The sequence below is a fragment of the Arachis ipaensis genome, chromosome B03 (genome assembly GCF_000816755.2).
Source record: "Arachis ipaensis cultivar K30076 chromosome B03, Araip1.1, whole genome shotgun sequence".
Classification (NCBI taxonomy): Eukaryota; Viridiplantae; Streptophyta; class Magnoliopsida; order Fabales; family Fabaceae; genus Arachis; species Arachis ipaensis.
This window is the reverse complement of record NC_029787.2, coordinates 5,562,366-5,581,934: the sequence shown is the minus strand read 5'-3', so window position 1 is coordinate 5,581,934 and position 19,569 is coordinate 5,562,366. Positions and strand designations below refer to the sequence as shown.

At 34.5% G+C, this 19,569-nt stretch overlaps 2 protein-coding genes across 2 annotated transcripts; both read right to left on the bottom strand.

Annotated features, from left to right (window-relative positions):
- On the bottom strand, positions 2,198–7,786 carry LOC107634095. The gene is made up of 9 exons (XM_016337673.2): positions 7,633–7,786; positions 7,361–7,546; positions 6,519–6,742; positions 6,356–6,417; positions 6,040–6,261; positions 5,695–5,821; positions 4,868–5,190; positions 4,116–4,260; positions 2,198–2,605 (listed from the first exon to the last, which is right to left on the bottom strand). The coding sequence occupies exons 1-9, from the start codon at positions 7,781–7,783 to the stop codon at positions 2,351–2,353; spliced, it is 1,695 nt and encodes a 564-aa protein (XP_016193159.2). The 5' UTR covers positions 7,784–7,786; the 3' UTR covers positions 2,198–2,350.
- On the bottom strand, positions 8,783–19,522 carry LOC107634096 (probable aquaporin NIP7-1). The gene is made up of 6 exons (XM_016337674.2): positions 18,994–19,522; positions 18,017–18,241; positions 16,919–17,113; positions 16,755–16,816; positions 9,133–9,332; positions 8,783–9,046 (listed from the first exon to the last, which is right to left on the bottom strand). The coding sequence occupies exons 1-6, from the start codon at positions 19,183–19,185 to the stop codon at positions 8,928–8,930; spliced, it is 993 nt and encodes a 330-aa protein (XP_016193160.2). The 5' UTR covers positions 19,186–19,522; the 3' UTR covers positions 8,783–8,927.

Below are 19,569 nucleotides of genomic sequence, written 5' to 3'. Positions count from 1 at the left end.
TGCAAAGAGAAACTCATTTTTGTTGAGGTTAGAACGAATCTAAGACACAAAATCCAAACTAGAGTCCTCAGCGGTCATTCCCAAATTTAAGTTAATCCAAATCTGACGAGCTTTTTGTCAAGTCCTAAAGCAGTGGTTAATATCCTCTAGAGCAAGATAACATCGCTGACAAAAATCAGAAGTAGCAAGGCCTCTTTGAAACCGGTAACTAGCTGTGGGAACTCCGTTGTTGAGACAAAGCCAGAGCAGACACTTTATCTTCTCCGATATTCTCAAGCGCCAAAGCCAAAGCCAATTTTCATTATCGTTCCAGCCAAATTTCTTCTTCAATAGCCATTCATACCCGCTTTTAGTCGAGTAGGTGAGAGTATTTGAGTTTGTCCAAAACCAACCTGTTTTATCTCCTGCCTGCTTGATAGGATCAAAGAGCATCAAATCAAGTTTAACTTCTTCCGGAATCATTGTGCAAAGAATATCCCACCGCCAATGTCCATGGTACCAAACATCTTCTAGCTTCAAGTGAGAATCAGAGATGTGCACAAAAGGAACCAAAGGAGCTAGTGTTCCACATGGTCGCCAAGCATGATACCAAAATGATTGAGACATCCTGCTTGTACACCAATCAAAACCATCACGAAGCTTTTCTATTGTCTTATAAATCGCTCGCCAAGTGCTTGAAACATTATTAGAAAAATTGGATGAAAAGCAAGACCTCCCAGATAAATATTTTGCCAACATAATTCTTACCCAAAGCTTATCATTATTATGCAGTAATTGCCAAACAAGCTTTCATAATAAAGCAAAATTTACACACTGGGTATCTCTAATTCCCAAGCCTCCATATTTTCTTGGAGTGACAACTTTGCTCCACTTGACATAATTTAAGCATCGCTCCCCCACCTTTCCCTTCCACAAGAATTGTCTAAGCACAGAATCAATCTTTTGACAAATCGGAGTAGGAAAAAGAGTCACTTGCATCTGATAAATAGGAAGAGAAGAAGCAACAGATTTAATTAAGCAAAGCCTGCCTGCTCTGTTAAGGAGCCGACCTTTCCAACTAGCCAGCCTATTCTTGATCTTCTCTAAAGAGTCCGAAAAAATAGACCTAGCAGCTCGAGGATGGTTAAGGTTCACCCCCAAGTATTTGCCTAGGTCACTAGTAAAAGGAATATGAGAAACACCAGACAACATTTCCTTCCTTCTATTAGAGATATTTCTAGAACAAATAGCTTTAGATTTTTCAATGTTAACCTTCATACCTGAAGCTTTGCAGATTAGGCGCTCCTCTACCATGTATAAACCCTCCCTGAGTTGGGCTAACAATCTCATCCAAAAAAGGTCGTAATCTATTAACCAGCACTTTAGTCACTAGCTTATAAATTACATTACAAAGACTTATTGGCCGAAAATCCTTCAATCTAGTTGGAGGGTCACATTTAGGGATAAGAACAATCAAAGTTTCCAACAAAGAATGGCTTAAAGTCTCCCCTAAGAATGCTTTCTGAACAGTACGCCACACCTCATGACCCACCACATCCCAATATTCCTTGAAGAAAAAAACTTGAAAACCATCCGGCCCAGGAGCTTTGAACGAGCTCATATTATCCAGAGCTTCTTTTACCTCCAACATTGTTACTGGTTTAGACAAATTATCACAAGCATCCTGGCTAAGAGATGGCATAGGAATTTCTCCCATGCAATTAACCTCAACAGGCTCAGTAGAGCAAAAAATATTTTTGAAAAAATGAACGACCTCTCTTTGCAAAACTTTCGGATCATCAGACCAGGACCCATCACCGACCAGCAACCCATGAACCTTGTTAGATTTTCTTCTAATGATGGTTTGCATATGGAAAAAGCTAGTATTTCTATCACCATACCGAACCCATTGATCTCTTGACTTCTGGTACCAAAGCAATTCTTCCTGGGCCAAAACTAGATTATACTCAGCTCTCAATTTTTTCTCTTTGTGCTTCAAAATCGGATCATCGTCAGCCTCCATTTTTCGTTGAATACAATTCAAATAAGCCTCCAATTTCCTCTTTTTAATAAAAATATTGCCGAAGACCGTAGAGTTGAATTCCAACGAAGCTTCTCTAATACGCCATGAGAGATTGATTAAGAGATATTTAATTTTTAAATTTTTTCGAAATGGGTATATACAAAAAATGTACTTTCTCATATCTTAATTTAACTGTAAGCATAAAAAGAAATGATACACTTTTCAAAATCAAGATTTTAACTATGTTGTTGGTGTAGTTTGTACAACATAAATTGAGTTTTGCTCTTCTACAAAACTCCAATAACCTATGAAATCTTAATTAAAGTGTAGAAGGTTGAAAAAACATTATCACTCCTTCATGAAGTTATCTTTGAGTCTCTCAATTTTTTGGATAGAATACTTAAGCTCTTGTTGGATGTTGAGCCTTGAAGGGGATAATACAATGTCTTTCCAAATTGATCCTGCTTCAAAAGCTGGATTAGGATGCTTGTAAAGCTCATATATGGATTCAGCATCTTCATTCAACCTTGCAACTCTCCTCAAACAATCAATTTCATCTGGATCAACAAGTAGTGTCTTGTCTCTATCTTTCCATCCTATCAACTTTACACAAAACTTATCAAGTCAATAGAGATTCACATTTTGTTGTAATGGCAAAGATGGAGGGAAAAATGGTGGATCCTAATTTCATGTTAGACAACCACCAATACCAATTAAAGAAATTAGATTAATATTCAAATTATTTCAATATGTCTAGGTGGTAGAAAAAAATTATCAAAATCATAATTTTGTGTCTTACTCATTTTTGGGTACTTATTTGTTGTGAGAGTCGAGAAGGTTTTACACTTTCAACAATGCTAGGGAACCAAGAGGGTATCAGCAAAAAACCAGCCAAATATTTTTGGGTGAATTCAAAACCTCTGTGTAGATGGTGCTTATGCTAGGCATTAGGATGTTTCTTCTATTAAGTATGAGAATGTTTCTTTTTCATATTAAATGGATGTTCTTTTATATATTTTATAAAGTTTTTTATATACTAAGAATCGGGATTGTTGGAAGTTCTGTGATTCCTGCCCCTATTTCTCCAACGTATCATTCAGAATTTAAATTTGGGGTGAGAAGCAATTAATATCAAATATTATAAATTAAAAACAAATAAAATTAATTAAATATAATTATAAATTAGTTAAGTTGTTTACCTTTTGGCTGATCACCTCTTGGTTCCATATACTTTTCCTTACACTTTTACTATAGTTTAGAAAGATAAGATTGTTCAAAACACTATGCAAAAGTTATCTTATTTAATACACATCTTGTGATATTCTTAAATTAGTTCACGAGTAATTTTAGATATCAATTTAGTTTCAACATATTATTAATGAGCATTTAATTACTCGATGTATTATTATTTAAACTTCAAAGTGAAGTCATAGTTGTGTTATTAAAATGTAGAGGTTAAAATTAAAAAGAAAAAGAAAAAAAAAAGAAATCTTTAATTGGTGAATGATTTCTTGGTGTTTCATCGTTTTGCATCAATGTAGGTGCACAAACAAATTGATGGTTGAATAAAAGGAACATAGATTTGAAGGCTTTTTTTTTTCAATCAATGAGTATATATATATAGTGTCTGAAAGTTACTGTCTAATTACTAAAAAATGTTAAAAAATTAATTTTAAATTTAAAAAATATAAAAATTTAAAATTTAAAATTTATTAAAAAAGTAGAGAAAAGGACAAATAGGTCCTTAACCTTTTGGTTTGCGGACATTTAAATCCCTAATGATTTGAAAATACATTTAAGTCATTGACCTTCTTAAAACCTGGACACATGGATCCTTCTGTTCAATTGGGTCTAGCAGACTCAACGGAAAAATCAAACATGACTTCCGTTGTACTGGCCTGGCCAATATACGAATGCACACGTGGAGAGTTTTTAAAATGGGACAAATTAGATTCAGGGATCGATATGTCCAGATTTTGAGAAAGTCGAAGACTTAAATGTATTTTCAAATCCTCAAAGATATAAATGTCTACGGGCCAAAAGGTCAAAGACCTATTTGTCCTTTTCTCTAAAAAAGTAAGTAGAGCAAGAATGTAAAGAAGTTTATGTGTACCTTGGGTGGGCCTTCCAAAGCATTGGTACTGTATAACCTGGCATTGTCTACTAGGTTACAATATGTCATAAATGCATCAGCAAACCTTTTGTGAGATTTTAATTGAGATTTCACTCTTACTCCTCTTCTACACATGATAGCTCTCCTGTGTTCCCATTCAAAATTGCTTATTAGCATAATTCATTTACACTGGAATAATCATGCCAGATTTAGTATTAAAAAATCAAAATTATGACTAATTTTTCTTTGCTAGAAAAAGGAGTTAGATTTAGTTGTCTTCTGTTCTAAAATAAATATGCTTTTACTGTTTTGCTACATTGAAAAATTGAATTATAAAAGTTAATATTCAAATTCTTCTTTGAAAGATAATTCAGTTTCTAAGTTGATTCCAAAAAGATTTTTCTAGTCATATTAGTTTCTGAAAATTATAACCTTAAGTCAAATAGATCATTTTGTCAATTCCATGATAACATGTCGTACTCACGTGTCACAAAATGATTGGTTGATGTGTCAAAAGTACAACCAATCATTTAGTGACACGTGCCATCTAACGTGATACCTCGTGTTGTTTCTAACTGACCAGATGATCTATTTAGCTTACAATTGTATATGTCATGTATGAATATGACTAAAAAACTTCTTTAGAGAATCAATTTAGAGAATGAATTATCTTTAACGAATTTGAGTATTAAACCTGAATTATAAATTAAAACGATTGATTGAAATGGATGTAATAAGATTGTGAAACAAACCTTATGCCTCTAATGACGGCAAGGTAAGCATCACAAATTACTCCAACCAACTCTATTCTATATGGTTTTCTTTTTTTCCCTCCAACTTGTTCAGGTTCTTCATCATCAATAATTTCCCAATAGTTTTCAATTACAGATCCATCACTGTTCAACTTGTAGCCGACACCCATCCGGTAACGCTTCCGATGGACGTTTCTGGCCATGGTTATTGTTTGCACTACAAATGGTACCCAAGAGAGTGTTCCATCCATGATCACATCCCTCCCTTCATTTAGTGCAGTTACTAGGAGTGATGAGGCTGCATCTGTGGAGGATTGGTGAACCTGTTTTCATCAATGATTTTTATCATGCTAGAACCCAAACCATTGTCAAACTATGGAAAAAAGTGCTTAGAATTTAGGCTTTTAGGTGGACTAAAATGTTTATAATTTTGAAAAAAAGACATGTATCTAATTTTTAAGATTGATCTATTTCAAATCATAATTTCGACTATTTTTGTGAAAGTTAACTATACAGATGATATCGTCTCTTATGGTAGACCATGTGTATAAACAAATAATAATCAAGGTTATGAAGTCAAACTGGTCATTCAACAAGTAGAGTTAGATGTTTGAAAGTTTAAAAGTTCAACCGAGATTTAACCGAGCCAATTCGACCACCTAGTTTACTAGTTTTATGACCAATTTTTACCAAGAATGGGACCAATCTGGTAGCCGATCAATCGAACTTGCTAGTTTGGTTTGATTCTCAAAACTATGACAATTATAATTAAAGAAAAGTCTCTAGAATAAGTATGAAATCAGAGAACAATGTTATAACAATCTTACCAATTCAGCTGTTTGAATCATGTCATGATGCCCCCTTGAACTAAGGGCTCTATAGATAACATCTGATTCTTTGAAGGCATCTGCCTCAATGATAACAGCATTTCCTGCCGCTCCGGCCCAAAAAGGTCTGCACAAATTTCTCTAATTATGACCATTTCCATATGCACATAATAATTTATCTTATATAGAAAACTTATGCTTGTACTATTTTCTGTGTACATAACTATATCTTCTGTTACTTCTTATCAATCACGTTTAATACCAAAAATAAAAGATATATGAGAACGATATACAAAAATAATAGTACATATAACATTCTTGTTATGTATATATTCGGTGTCTTACTCTTTAAGAATGTCCTTGAGCACAGTGCTCTTGCCGGCTCCCATGCCACCACCCATGAAGAGAAGCACCGGGCTTCTATCGCTATGAGCTACTGGAGCCATTACTTCTGTGCATCTCGAGTCATCGGTTGTTACAAGTCCCATTGCTTTCATCTCTTCTACTAAAGTGTTAAAAACTCTCGCCACCTTCAAATTCTTTGTTAGCCTCTCAACCCTTTGTTCTCTGTATGTTCAAAATCCTACTATTAATTTAACTTCGAAAGGAGAGGAATAAAAATAATAGTAACACACACGCATACGCACGCGCACACACTCACCTAGTTGCGGCCATAACTATGTGCTTGAGCTTCTTTTTTGCCTCATTTTCAGAGCTCAATATCTGCAATATAGGAAGGAAAACACTTAGTGGTATAAATAAACAATTCAAATGCAGAAGATTCCAACATTTAGAAATAACTAAACTAAACTCTTCACTAAGACCTGACTTATCAATAGATCACCGTAGCTCCAATGGAATGAAAAGTAACTGAGAATGCATCTCTCAAACTCCTCCACGAGCTTCACGAAGAGCGAATCTGCATCCGGTTCGCCCTCGAAGAAGGCGTACATATCGTCTTCGCATCCGTCGGCCTTCCTTATGTATTCAGAAGCTAATTTACACAGATGAGGACAACTCCTCCTATCTTTGAACCCCATTTGTCTAGCTGCACCAAATCACAAAAATCAATAGTCCAATTCATATTTAAATTGATAGAAATGTACTACCTCATCTAATTGAATTTTTCATTATCTTTCACTACCATTTATAGAAGGAGATTAAGTGTTAGTAGTACTTATTAAAAAATTTTCAGGGGAGGCCAAGTTAATTAATAAGAAGAAATAAAGATCGGAAACAAATTTTACAAGTGATGTAAAAAATTTGGTAGCAGCCATTTCCTCGTATAATATAGTATAAGATCCACCATTGCTAAAGTTAATCACATTTAAAACACGATTGTATTATTAAATATGTATCTTCTTGTCAGCTTAAACTTTTAGAATAAGTAATTTCCTAACATAGTAGCAGAATTTCTCCAAAAAAATTTAAAATTCGATCCTTGTTGGCATGTTAATCTATTATGTTCTTGACAATTCACATTGTCTGTATCATTATTGCGTCTCTCCTACTTGGAGGGAACTACACTAAATCCTACAGTGATGATAGTATATAAACCAAACTAAACTAAACTAAACAATTGGATCTTCCTAATAAACACAAACACAAACACAAAAACTCAAAATTTATTATCACTAATTTGATTTTTTATTATTATTGTTATTACCTACGTAATGAGAGAATCTTTCAAGCCTTGGAGTATGTTTGCCTGCCCTTGAAATTCTCAAAAGTGGCATTATCTTGCGATCTCTCATAACCTTGATCCGATAAGACATTGCCACAGCAAATATCAACCCAATGGATGAAGCCACAACGATCTGTGTAACGCTTGGCTTAACATTCCCATTATAATCTACAAAACATTTCAATTTCGATCCATCAACATCTGTACATAAAATTGATGCTATTAAAGAATGTGATGAATTATTCATTACATACCTCTCTGCATTTCTCTTGGATGGAATTTATTACCAAGAACAAGAACAATGAGATAATGAAGGAATGTGATGAATTGATTGTGTTCTTGTGGGGTTTTTTCTCTTTGATTTCCGAAGAATTTGATTGTGGTGTTGAAGGAAACTCTATTCATTCCTCTCTCTCTCTCTCCCTCTATTCATTACGTACGGCTTTTGCATGCATTGTAAGCTAATTGACTTACACGTGTCTGAGAAATATTTTGCCTTTTGCAGAAATAAAATAAGAGGAATGCTAGGGTGAGCAATTTTGGTGTTTTGTAACCATCAATTGGTCATCAATAGTATTTTTAATGGTGTGAGATTATATCTCATGGTGGGAGATCACTTATTTTTGTTTTGATGGTTAAGTGCTGGTCAAAAAACACAAAAGTTGCTGGCCTCCTAGACTTTTCCATAAAATAATTCTCTTGCAGTATATCATTAATTTTTGAGAAAATTCCACTCCCCTCCCCTACGAGATGCTAAAATGACACTCTCCTCCCCTCTATTTTATAAATATACATTCTCCTCCTTTCTAACTTTTAAAAATCTCTTCTTTAATCCATTTTAAATTTTTTTAGTTAACTAATGTTAACTTTATCCTTTTTTTAAGAAAAAATAAATTATTTTTTAAAAAAATACCCATTAGCAAAAATTTTATTTTTTATCATTAAATTTTGCTTACCAAAATACTCTTTAATAAATTATTCTTTTATTGATTAAATTGTATTTTTAAAAAAATTTAATAATTATATTTTTTTTCAAAAATATCCTTTAATAATTTTTTAATTGATTAAAGAGGAAGTTTTTTAAAAGTTAGAAGGGAGGAAAATGTACATTTATAAAATAGAAGGGAGGGAAGTGTCATTTTAGCATCTCGTAAGGGAGGGGAGTGGAATTTTCTCTTAATTTTTCTATGAATAAAAACTTAGTATTATTTATTAATTATTTTAATTATAAATTTAATTTAATTTAATTATATTATATTATCTATAAAGTTGATTACAAATATAAATGCATAATCATTCTGCATTGTTATATATTTTTTTATTAATGACTATATACAATTGTTACATAGTTGAATAATTTTTTTTTTTATAAAATTTTCATTGAATTTAAAGCTTATATTTCATAAATTGTCTCCGTAAAATTTCATTAAAATTATTTGATATACTTACATACTCGAAAATCAATGTTAACATGTTTCAACGGCAAACTATGATAATAAAATAGTAATTAGAAAAATAAACTAGTAATTAAACATTGGGATCCACATGATCATCTGGTATTCCCTTTTTTTCCTAAGACATATCTTTGTCTGAACCCTTCTACTCTTTCAGATAACAAGCTCCAATTTTTCTCTACCACCAAAATCATGGGTCCATTTCCATTTCTCCCTAGGGACACAAAAACAGGGTTACAATCAACAATTCACCTTCTTTAATTTTCTTACATTAGCTTGGTTTTTTATTATTTTACTAACTTGAACAATAGGGTATGGGGTGACCAACATCGGTGTTGCAAGGTTGGTCCTTATTAAGGCGAAGAAAACGAAGGGTTTGAGCTCCTGCTATGGCTCCACCACTTGGGGCTATCATGTATATCCAAATGTCCTTGAATTTCCATGAAACAATTGCTGGTCCTAATGATCTTGCAGGGTTCATTGATCCACCTGACACAGGCCTTCAATTCCACACACACAAAACAGAGCACTCTGTTATTCAAATAAAAACTACTATGTGTATAGTGGATGTTATCTAATAAGATAAGATTTAGTATATGTTATTAAAATCAATCTTGTTATATATACACAAAAAATTTATAAATTTTGTGTTGAAATATAAAATATATATTAAAATTGAGAAAAATAACATAATTATAATGTTAGTTCTTTTAATTTTTTTTTTTATTTTATACTTTGATCTCTTATTTCAATCATATTTAATAAATTATTTAAATTTATTATATTTTTACCATTTTTTATTCTACATTATTCGAAATTAATTGCAGTCGGTCGAGTGTCGACCAAAGTCGGCATGGACGATTGGTGGTTTATTCGGGATTGGTTAGAGACAGTCAATGATCTACCTAAAGTCAATCGATTAAGATGTAGAGCGGCTAGTAAGTAATTTTAGTTGGTCGAGAGCAGCTCAATAAATTAAAATCCATAAGTCATTTAAGTTGGATTGGTAGTTGTTTAGAGTTAATCGTTATCATCAGATGAGTGTCTTGAGTCTTTAAATAATTTGGAATCAACTCTTGAACGGGGAGGTTTAATCTTTTTATTTAAAGATTATTGTGAATTAAGTTTGATAAAGACCTTTTAAAAGATATAATTAGTGTAGGGTCGGGCTTTAGAGTGCGAGTTTGGGACTAGTCCTTAGGATCTAGGGTTAAATTGGCACTTCTACGTGAATATATAAGCTGTATTTGTTTAGCAGCATGAAATATTGAGATAAGGATACATAGATATAAAATCGTGTTTGACAAATGAGATATGTACAAAAACATTGTGTCTAGACACACTGAATTAATGTATTTTGTGTCCATTCTGATAGAAAAAATTTAGAGATACTAATAAGAGATACAACTTATTTTTTATTTTTTTTATTCTTGTTAATTTTTCAATTATATTTTTTCATCATTATATTTTATTTCTAAATCTTTTGAATGAAAAAAAAAGAGATAAATTAATTTTTTATTCAACTTTTTTTCATTTGGGTTTCAGACTAGGGTTTGATACTTTGATTACCATATTTTCAAACCATAGAGATATAGTTAAAAAAATGTTTGCACCTTGGCACAACCTAGAGGTTTGAATTTAAATATGTAACTCACAGGATCAAATTTGATTAAAATAATTTTTAGAGTAAAATATATTTTTTGTCTCTAATGTTTACAATTTTTTTTTTTTTAAAATGCCTCTAATGTTAGTTGGATTCAATTTTGTCTCTAATATTTTTTATTTGTGTCAAAATCACTCGTGAGTGTTAACTCCATGTATAATATTAAGGACAAAATTTTTAGAGAGATAGAGAGTGAGAGTGGGAAACACTGAGTGGGGTAGAGCTAGGAATTTACAGATAAAGGATCCTAGGATTTGGAATCGAGAAGAGCATCAACGCTTGGTAAACGATTCTTTCACCGTTTTTGTTAACAATCTGCCACAAGATATCTCGAAGAAAGAACTTTATCACTTGTTTCATTGGACAGGACGAATCAATGACATTTATCTTGCTCGGAAGGTAAAAAACGGGAAGGTTCTTTTGTTTGCATTTGTTCGCTATACAACGAAAGGGGGGCTGTGAAGGCTATATCAGAAATGCATCAAACGTGCATAAGGGGGAAGACAATCTACGTAGGTGAGGCTAAGTATAGAAGGCCAATGGAAGGGAAGAACACTGGGCTACGTAAGGGAGACATTGCAAGATCTGTTGAAGAAAGTAGGCAACCTCAGAGAGAAAAAGGTCTTACAAGAGTGAAAGCAACTAAGAAGGATACTTCTGTCAAGGACCCGCATGAGAATGGTTGGACGAAGAAGATTGAAGTCCCAATAGCAAAAGAGAATTTCGATTGGCTGCTGAGGAGCTTGGTCGGAGGAACGACGACGGCCATTGATTTCAAATCGTTAGAGAGAGCAATCAGCAAGAACTTCCCTCAGATTGTTGAAGTCAGAGAACTTGGAGCATATAAAGCCTTATTAGTTTTTGATTCTGTGAAGAACGCAAAGGAAGCTTATACCTTCAAAATGAATAGCTTTTTGCAATTCTTTCATAGCATTTGGCGATGGGAGGAATTAGAACGCGGTGAGACTAGAAGAGTCTGGTTAGAATGTTATGGAGTGCCCCTACATATTTGGTCAGTGAATACATTCAACACGATAGGCGGCCTATGGAGGGAAGTAGTAAAATGTGATGAAATGACAAAGTCTGCCTTATCTTTCAGTGTTGGCCGAGTGTTAATTGACATTTGTGTGTTTGACATAATTAAGGAATGGGTGCATATCACTGTGGGAACTAGTGGCTTTGATGTCTTTGTAAAGGAGGTGGGTTGCGAGATACATGGGGAAAAATGCTTGACGGAAGATGTAATCGTTAGGCCAACATGTGGAAGCTCTAGTTCACATGGTGGTGGAATAGTGGCCATGGCGACGGTGTGGGATCCGGCGGCTGAGCTAATCATGACACGGACTAACGAAAGTGATGAAGATAATTGTAGAATGGTAATATCAGATATTTTTTTGAACGAATGCAATCAAGACCATTTAAATCCGTATCAACTGCAATGGATAACAGATTCGTTCAGAATTAAAGAAATTAATGGGGAGGATGATTGTGAGAATTTTGATGATTGTGCGGAGATTGAGTCGGAAAGAATGGTTACACAGGTTTGCTTTGATAAAGGAAGTGGGTCCAAGAATTTTGAAGACAAGAACAAAGGATGGGAAGAAAAGAGCGTGGGTTTTACAAATAAGAATTCCCAAAAGGAATGTTATAAGTCAAGGCTCGTCCTGGGCCATCAATTTGGTGGGCCGCCGTATCATGACCAATTAGGTCTGCGCATTCAACAAGATAGTGCCAAGGAAGCTGGGCCAGGTCGAAAGCTGATCATGGGATCTGGTTCAGTGCAAGCGGGGCCCTCCCTTGTGAATGATGAGTAAGGCTGCACGAGTGGAGCGTTCCAACTCTCACACGCTCCAGTTCACGCCGCTGCCAAGGACTGCGAGTCACGTTCCTTTGCGCTGTGAGGTGGCGTCATGCGTGCTCAAGGCTTGCACAGCTTGGAAGTGCCGGATGGAAGCCAAGCATGGGGAGGTGGTAGTATAATTGAGGAGAGCTTGGTAGTGCCGAACATGGTGAAAGGGTACAACCAAGGGCTGGACGCGGAGGAGGTGGTTGAAGGAAGAATGGACCGGGAAAACCAGATGGGCCAAATATTGCAATTGCAAGAGAGGGAGAACGATGTGGTAGTAGAAGCAGGTGAAGACAAAGCTGTGAAACATGAGAACGTCAAAGAACGGGCTACTGAGGATGTTGGATCCGAAACAGGAACAGAAGTCACAAATCAAATTGCTGACCAGAGGTTTACGGAGGAAGGACAGTTGGCCGAAAATAAGGAAACATGGAAGTTAGCCGTGGAATCTGGTATGGTTTTTTATGATGAAGAAGAAGATATTATGGCGATTTTACAAAGCCAAAATGAAGAACTTGCGGCAAAGAGAAGGATGGCAAAACAGAAAGAGAAAGCTAGGAGGAGCAGGCCCAAACAACATAGCATGGTATGTAAAAATTCATTTAAATGATTTATAGTTGCTGGAATGTTAGAGGACTAAGAGGGGATGGGAAGTTAAGTCTGGTGAAAGAGTTGAAGAAAAATTATAGATTAAATATGATAGGTTTGATTGAAACTAAGAGGGAGGTAATGACTAAGTTTGATGTAGTACGTTTGTGGGGATGTGACACAGTGGGTTGGGACTATGTAGAATCAGTAGGTGCGTCTGACGGCTTATTGTTAATGTGGGATGATTTGTTGTTTAAACAATCGAACTGCTATAAAGGGATGGTTGGCTATGCGTTGAAGGTTTGTTGACAAAAAATAACTTGAACTGTGCATTCTGCTTGGTGTATGAAGCACATACGCGAAGGGAGAAACTGATGATGTGGAAGGAGTTGAGCTACATTTTGGGCTTATGTCAAGTTCCATTTTGTTTCATGGGGGATTTCAATGAGATACTAAGGTTGGAGGAAAGGAAAGGCACTGTTACTCTGCCGGCTACAGCGGAAGATTTTAAGGAATGGGTACAAGATTTACAGTTAGTGGATTTACCGTTAACTGATCGGCAGTTCACATGGTTTCGAGGTCATTCTTGTAGCCGCATTGATAGGATTCTTGTCAGTATGGAGTGGCTTGAGTAGTTTCCAGATACTCGATTGAAAGGGGGACCAAGAGGTCTATCAGATCACTGCCCGTTGATTCTAGAAGATACAAGACTGAGTGCGGGTCCAAGACCTTTTCAAAGCTTGGATTCCTGGTTTACACATGAAGGGTTTTTGAGGATGGTGAAGGATGAGTGGCGGAATTTGGGTGAGACTCAGTTCACTAATAAGCTGCAGGCCTTGATGATACCGCTGAGGAGATGGCATAAAGACAATTTTGGCGGCATGGATGACAGGATAAAGAAGTTTGAGGAGGAGATTAAGAAGATTGATGATATGGTTAGTGCTGGTAGCTATGATGGAACAGTGGAGGCCAGACGGAAGGCTCTTGTGACTTGTTGTGCGAAGTGGTATGCCAGAAAGGAGATCCATTGGAAGCAGATGTCTCACTCTCAACATGCTAGAGATATGGACAAGAACATTAGATACTTCCATATCCTGGCGTCGGCTAGAAGGAGGAACAACATAATCGATTCTCTAGTAATTAATGGCAGATTAGTGACGAACCAGGCCAGAATAAAGCTTGCTATTACAGAATTTTATAAAGATCTGTATCGACAGGAATTTGCCCCTATGATTGGGATCCGGGATGGGTTGGTAGAACAGATTGATGACGAAGATGCAGCATTGTTAGAGGTGATGCCATCACCGGAGGAGATACAAGAGGCAGTTTGGGATTGTGAGTCCAGCAAAGCACCGGGTAGTGATGGAAACAATATAAACTTCATAAAGAAATGTTGGGATGAGATTGGTCAATAATTTATTACAGTTGTGTTGGAATTCTTCCAAAGTGCAAAGCTACCAACGGACGCTAATGTAACATGGGTAGCGTTAAGCGTACGACAGGGTGAGATGGAGCTTTGTGGATATTGTGTTACAGAAGATGGATTTTGGTCTTAGATGGAGGACATGGGTGAAGGAATGTGTGACTACAGCATCTATGTCAGTGTTGATTAATGGGTCATCATCCAAGCCGTTTAAGATGGAGAGAGGTCTTAGACAAGGAGATCCTCTTTCTCCTTTTCTGTTCGTTCTTGTAGTTGACGTCTTGCACAAGATGGTGGGTGAGGCAGTCAGGAATGGTCGCATTTCTCCATTGTTGGTAGGGAGTGACAACATAGAGTTGTCGCATCTCCAATTTGCAGATGACACCATATTATTTTGCCCACAGGAAACGGAGACACTAGTGAACTATAAGAGACTTCTGCGTTGTTTTGAACTGATGTCTGGTCTGAGCATTAACTTTGATAAGTCAAGCTTGATTTTGGTTAACTGTGAGAAGGAATGGGTGACGAATATGTGTGGTTTGTTGGCATGTACTGAAGCTACTCTACCTATCAGATACTTGGGAATTCCTCTAGGTGAAAATCCTCGGTTGGTGAAAACCTGAAAACCAATCATTGACAAGGTGGAAGATAAGCTGAGCCTATGAAAAGCGAAGTCTCTCAACAAAGCTGGTAAGTTGGTTCTCATAAAACCTGTTCTTAATAGCTTGCTAGTATACTACTTAAGCTTGTATAAAATGCGAAAGGCGGTTGCAGAAAGGATTATAGGGTTGCAAAGAAGGTTTTTATGGAGTAAAGAAGATGGAAATAATGGTATACCTCTTGTGAAATGGGAATTGGTGCAAGCTCTGAAAAAGTTGGGCAGTTTAGGGGTGGGGGATGCTTTAATCAGAAATGTGTCGCTTCTGTTCAAGTGGTGGTGGCACTTTTCGAAGGAAGATTGCTCGTTGTGGAAGAAGGTTGTTTGTTCTTGTAATCAGTTGAACCCATCTGTAATGTTGTCAAAATAGCCTTTACCGTCAAGAGGTGGCCCGTGGAAAAATATTTACCAACTTAATATTAGAGAACAAGAGGTAAGAGATATGATGAATGGTTTGTCTATGGAGTTGGGAAATGGCAGGCGTATTAGATTCTGGCAGGATGATTGGTTACAAAGTGGCTCTTTAAAAGATAGTTTTCCGAGACTCTTCTCTGTTTCAAATCAACAAGGATCTGTCATAGGGGACTGTGGGTTTTGGGATGGGTTAGAGTGGATATGGAACTTTCAGTGGAGGAGATAATTATTCCAATGGGAGCTAGAGTTACTCAATCAACTTCATGACAGATTACGGCTAGTCAGACTAGCATCTGATAGAGAGGATACAATTATATGGAAATTTAACATGACATGTATTTTTTCTACTAATTCCTTTATGTTGGTGTGCAGAAAGAGACTCTTTCGGAGGACATCACAAGCTACAACTTCACTAGTACCATATGGAGATGATTGGTCCCTCCAAGAATTGAACTGTTTGCATGGTTCGTCTTAGTAGGCAGAGTCAACACTAAAGAGAGATTGAGTAGAGTAGGAATTATACATCATAATGATAACATTTGTAGTTTGTGTAAAAAGGAAATAGAATTTGTGCATCATTTGTTTCTTGGCTGTGAGTTTACATGGCAGGTATGGTGCGCGTGGTTGACAAGTGCTGATAATTGATAAAGCTTGGACAGTTTTAGGGACGGTCAAAGAGCTGTTTGAGAGTTGGACTGAAGTGCCTGGTGGTAACTCTGAGCAAAAGAAGTGATTGGTAGGATTCTTTGCAGTTGTCTGGAACATTTGGTTGGAACGGAATCGGAGAGTTTTTCAGAATACTTTGACAGGAGTTGATGCTATTAAGAATAGGTCGTTTTTGAGTTACAGGGAATGGTGCAGGGTTGATCCGTTTGGTTTTTGATAGCAATGTCGGAGATGACAACGGATTAGATTCTTGGTACCGTGTTTATGTTCTTGTTTTCGTTATTGTCTTTATTTCCTACTTGCTCCACTTTAGTGTGTTGAGCTCCTTTTGTTCAAAAAATATATTAGGGGCAAAATTAAAAACTTTTAAGGATAATTTTGACACAAAGCGAAAACGTTAATGACAAAATTAAATGAATCGAAAACGTTAGTACAAACTTAAATGAAATTAAATGTTAGGAGTATTTTTAAAAAAAAATGCACAAATATTAAGAATAAAAAATATATTTTACCCTAATTTTTATATAGACCACAAAATTGATCACAAGTTTTTAAATTATATAGACCTAATTGAAATCTGAATAAAATTAAAGGATCTCAAAAATAATTTAACCAAAAATAGAGAGGAAAAATAAGAATTTGTTAATAATTTGTAGTTAATTACCCTGTGATTAGTACAGCAAGACCAATTGCAATTCCAGCAACAAAGCCAGATAATTGCCCAACCTGCATAAATAGTTTGTCTTAGGTTTCAGCTTATTGTAGATAAATGTAAAATAGTTTAATAATTAAAGAACTTAATCAATAATTTAATTATGTATTCCTTACTGATTCATACTCAGATGTCAAAGCTGCAACAAGGAACATGATGATGAAAGTTGCAATGAGTTCAACCCAGAATGCAGAGTTGCAACCTTGGATTGGCCTTGTGATCATAACCTCTGATTTTATGCCATAAACAAGGCTACCTATGAATGTGGCAAATATAGAACCTGCTATCTGTGCTATTATGTAAATTGGAACCTGTTCAGTTCAACAAAATAAACAAAAAGAATAAATTATGCTAGCTACCTGAATTTTAACGGGGTATATTCTCTTGGTTTTATTTAGGTTATTATAGTTTAAAAATTTATAATCAAATTCTTATATCTTGTATAAAAATTTTCTTTGAAGTAATTTTCTAATCAAATTATCATATTGCATAAATGTTTTTGGGTTCAGTTTCTTTAATATAAAATTTGTGATCGAATCTGTATGTCGGAGGATAAATTACTATTTTATATGAATTTTTCTTAACAACGGAGAAATCTTATCACAAATTTTTTTATACAAAGTGAGATATAATCAAGATTTAAAAAATTCAAATCGAAAGAGTTAAAAATTTAAAAATTTAAAAGTTCAATCGTAATTTAATTGAAATTGAACTAAATATAATAAAATAATATATTTTTGTATAATATATAATCTTAAAAATAAATTTTTGTATTTTATTATTTATTTTAAACTGATTAACTTATAAAAGTTCAAATCGATTTGACCAATTTATCAAACTTTTAATCGATTTTTTTTATTTTTGACCTAATTTTTCTAATTTTGGTTGATTGACTCAACCGATTTTTATCCTAAAGATCAATTTGATTACTGATTTTTAATTAATTTGAATAATTTGATTTAGTTCTAAAAACGATAGATATAATATAATATAAGGTTTTTCTCGAAAACTTTTCCTATATATAAAGTCTTAATCACGAATATATAAACTATAAGGATCAAACTAAAAATTGAGTGGCCAATGAGTTATAGCTCAAATAACATTATCTTTCCATACTCAATTAAAAGACTGGGTTCAAGTCTCCTATCTTTAATAAAAAAAAAAATTGAGTGAAGTTATAAATAAAGTGAGTGAATGCTTTTAAGGTTTAGTACCTTGTACCATGGAACATGACCAATTGTGGCAAAGGCAATTGTGACGGCTGGGTTGACATGTGCACAAGAAATTGGTCCTATGGAGAAGATGATTACAACCACTGTTAATCCTGCTGTGGCTGCATACTCTAGAAGCCCCACTTCGCCACTTTGGAATTTTGTGCTTGCTATTATTCCACTTACACAGAACATCAAAATAAATGTTCCAATCACCTCTGCCATCACCTTTATATATGTAACAAAAAACAATTTACACTTCTCATATAACAATAACATTCAAAACCCAATCACATTGATTTTCATAATACATATAACTATGTAAGTATTAATGGGCTAATTTTTCAATTAGTAGTATTGGACTTAGCCATAGTAGGAATTAGTGAATACCTAAGTCATTGTCTTCCTAAATCTCTTTTTCTATCTAACATTCTCTCTTGTATGTTAATTTTTGCACAATCTAATTCTGTATGTTCTATTATATTTTTATATATAGTAAAATTTTGTATCCTAATTTATTCCTGTAAATACTTGTCTCATTTTTATTCGTTCTTATAACTTTTAAAATTAATTTTTTTTATTAATTTTACATATTCTATAATATATATTATGTATATTAGTTCATATTAGGACAAATATGCGGTATGCCTATGACTCGACTCTGTCCCGTTTTAAACAAAAATTCGCTCTACTCAAAATTCACTTTCGCACTAGAGCAGATAATTATCCATCTCAATCGAATAGGGACATAATGAATATCCATGAATATATAAATATGAGTCGCATTATCATCCTTACTTGAATTCTTAGTTTGTCATATACATCTTAATCTAATTCCAAAATACATCATACAGTATTATGCAATACAACTATGTATGTTGAAATAAAATTGTGCTAAGATTACTTCAGAAGATTTATCACAAAATGATGATGAGATTGCTAACTCTAAATAAACATAGAAAGCTTGAATATTGACTTACCATACGAACAAAATTGAGATCAATTTTGAAGGGAAAGGATTGAAACCAAGAATTGCTACCCAAAAGATATAAATGCTTTGATTTTGCAGCTCTATAACCAATCCCTTTATTATCATCCCCAGAAGAGATTCCACTACTTGATGCATAATTTGAGACATCAGGAGATGCTTGATTTTCATACATGTCTGTCATATAAATTATTATTATGATCAACAAAACTAGAATATTGTTGGGAAGTTTTTGTTGATCACACTTTTTTGGCTTCTTATAAAGGCATTAACACACGGTTCATGTGTTATGTGGTAGTGAAGTGTTATTAGAATATTAGAAAAGGAGAGCAATTTGTGCTTATTAACTGCTTCAATCTAAGAAAGTTAACCATTACTTTCCTACAAGTTAAGAAAAAATCTTTTTATGATCATAGGTATTACCCTTTTTCTGTTCATTTGATGACTCTGTAGAATCCAAACTAAAAGCTAGATCTCAACCACTTTCTCATCACTATGATATTAGCATTTTGTTTGATATTGGTAATATTAGAGAATAATAACTCAAAGTTATCTTATTCTTTAATAT

Excerpts from the sequence above, each read along its gene's own strand:
- LOC107634095 (XM_016337673.2), bottom strand. The coding sequence starts at position 7,783 with ATGAATAGAGTTTCCTTCAACACCACAATCAAATTCTTCGGAAATCAA. Across the intron at positions 6,743-7,360 it reads AAGATTCTCTCATTACGTAG|CTAGACAAATGGGGTTCAAA; the intron begins GTAATAACAATA and ends GATTTGGTGCAG. Across the intron at positions 6,262-6,355 it reads ATAGTTATGGCCGCAACTAG|AGAACAAAGGGTTGAGAGGC; the intron begins GTGAGTGTGTGC and ends TTGAACATACAG.
- LOC107634096 (XM_016337674.2), bottom strand. The coding sequence starts at position 19,185 with ATGACAGACATGTATGAAAATCAAGCATCTCCTGATGTCTCAAATTAT. Across the intron at positions 16,817-16,918 it reads TGACATCTGAGTATGAATCA|GTTGGGCAATTATCTGGCTT; the intron begins GTAAGGAATACA and ends CTATTTATGCAG. Across the intron at positions 9,333-16,754 it reads CTTGCTGTACTAATCACAGG|GCCTGTGTCAGGTGGATCAA; the intron begins GTAATTAACTAC and ends GTGGAATTGAAG.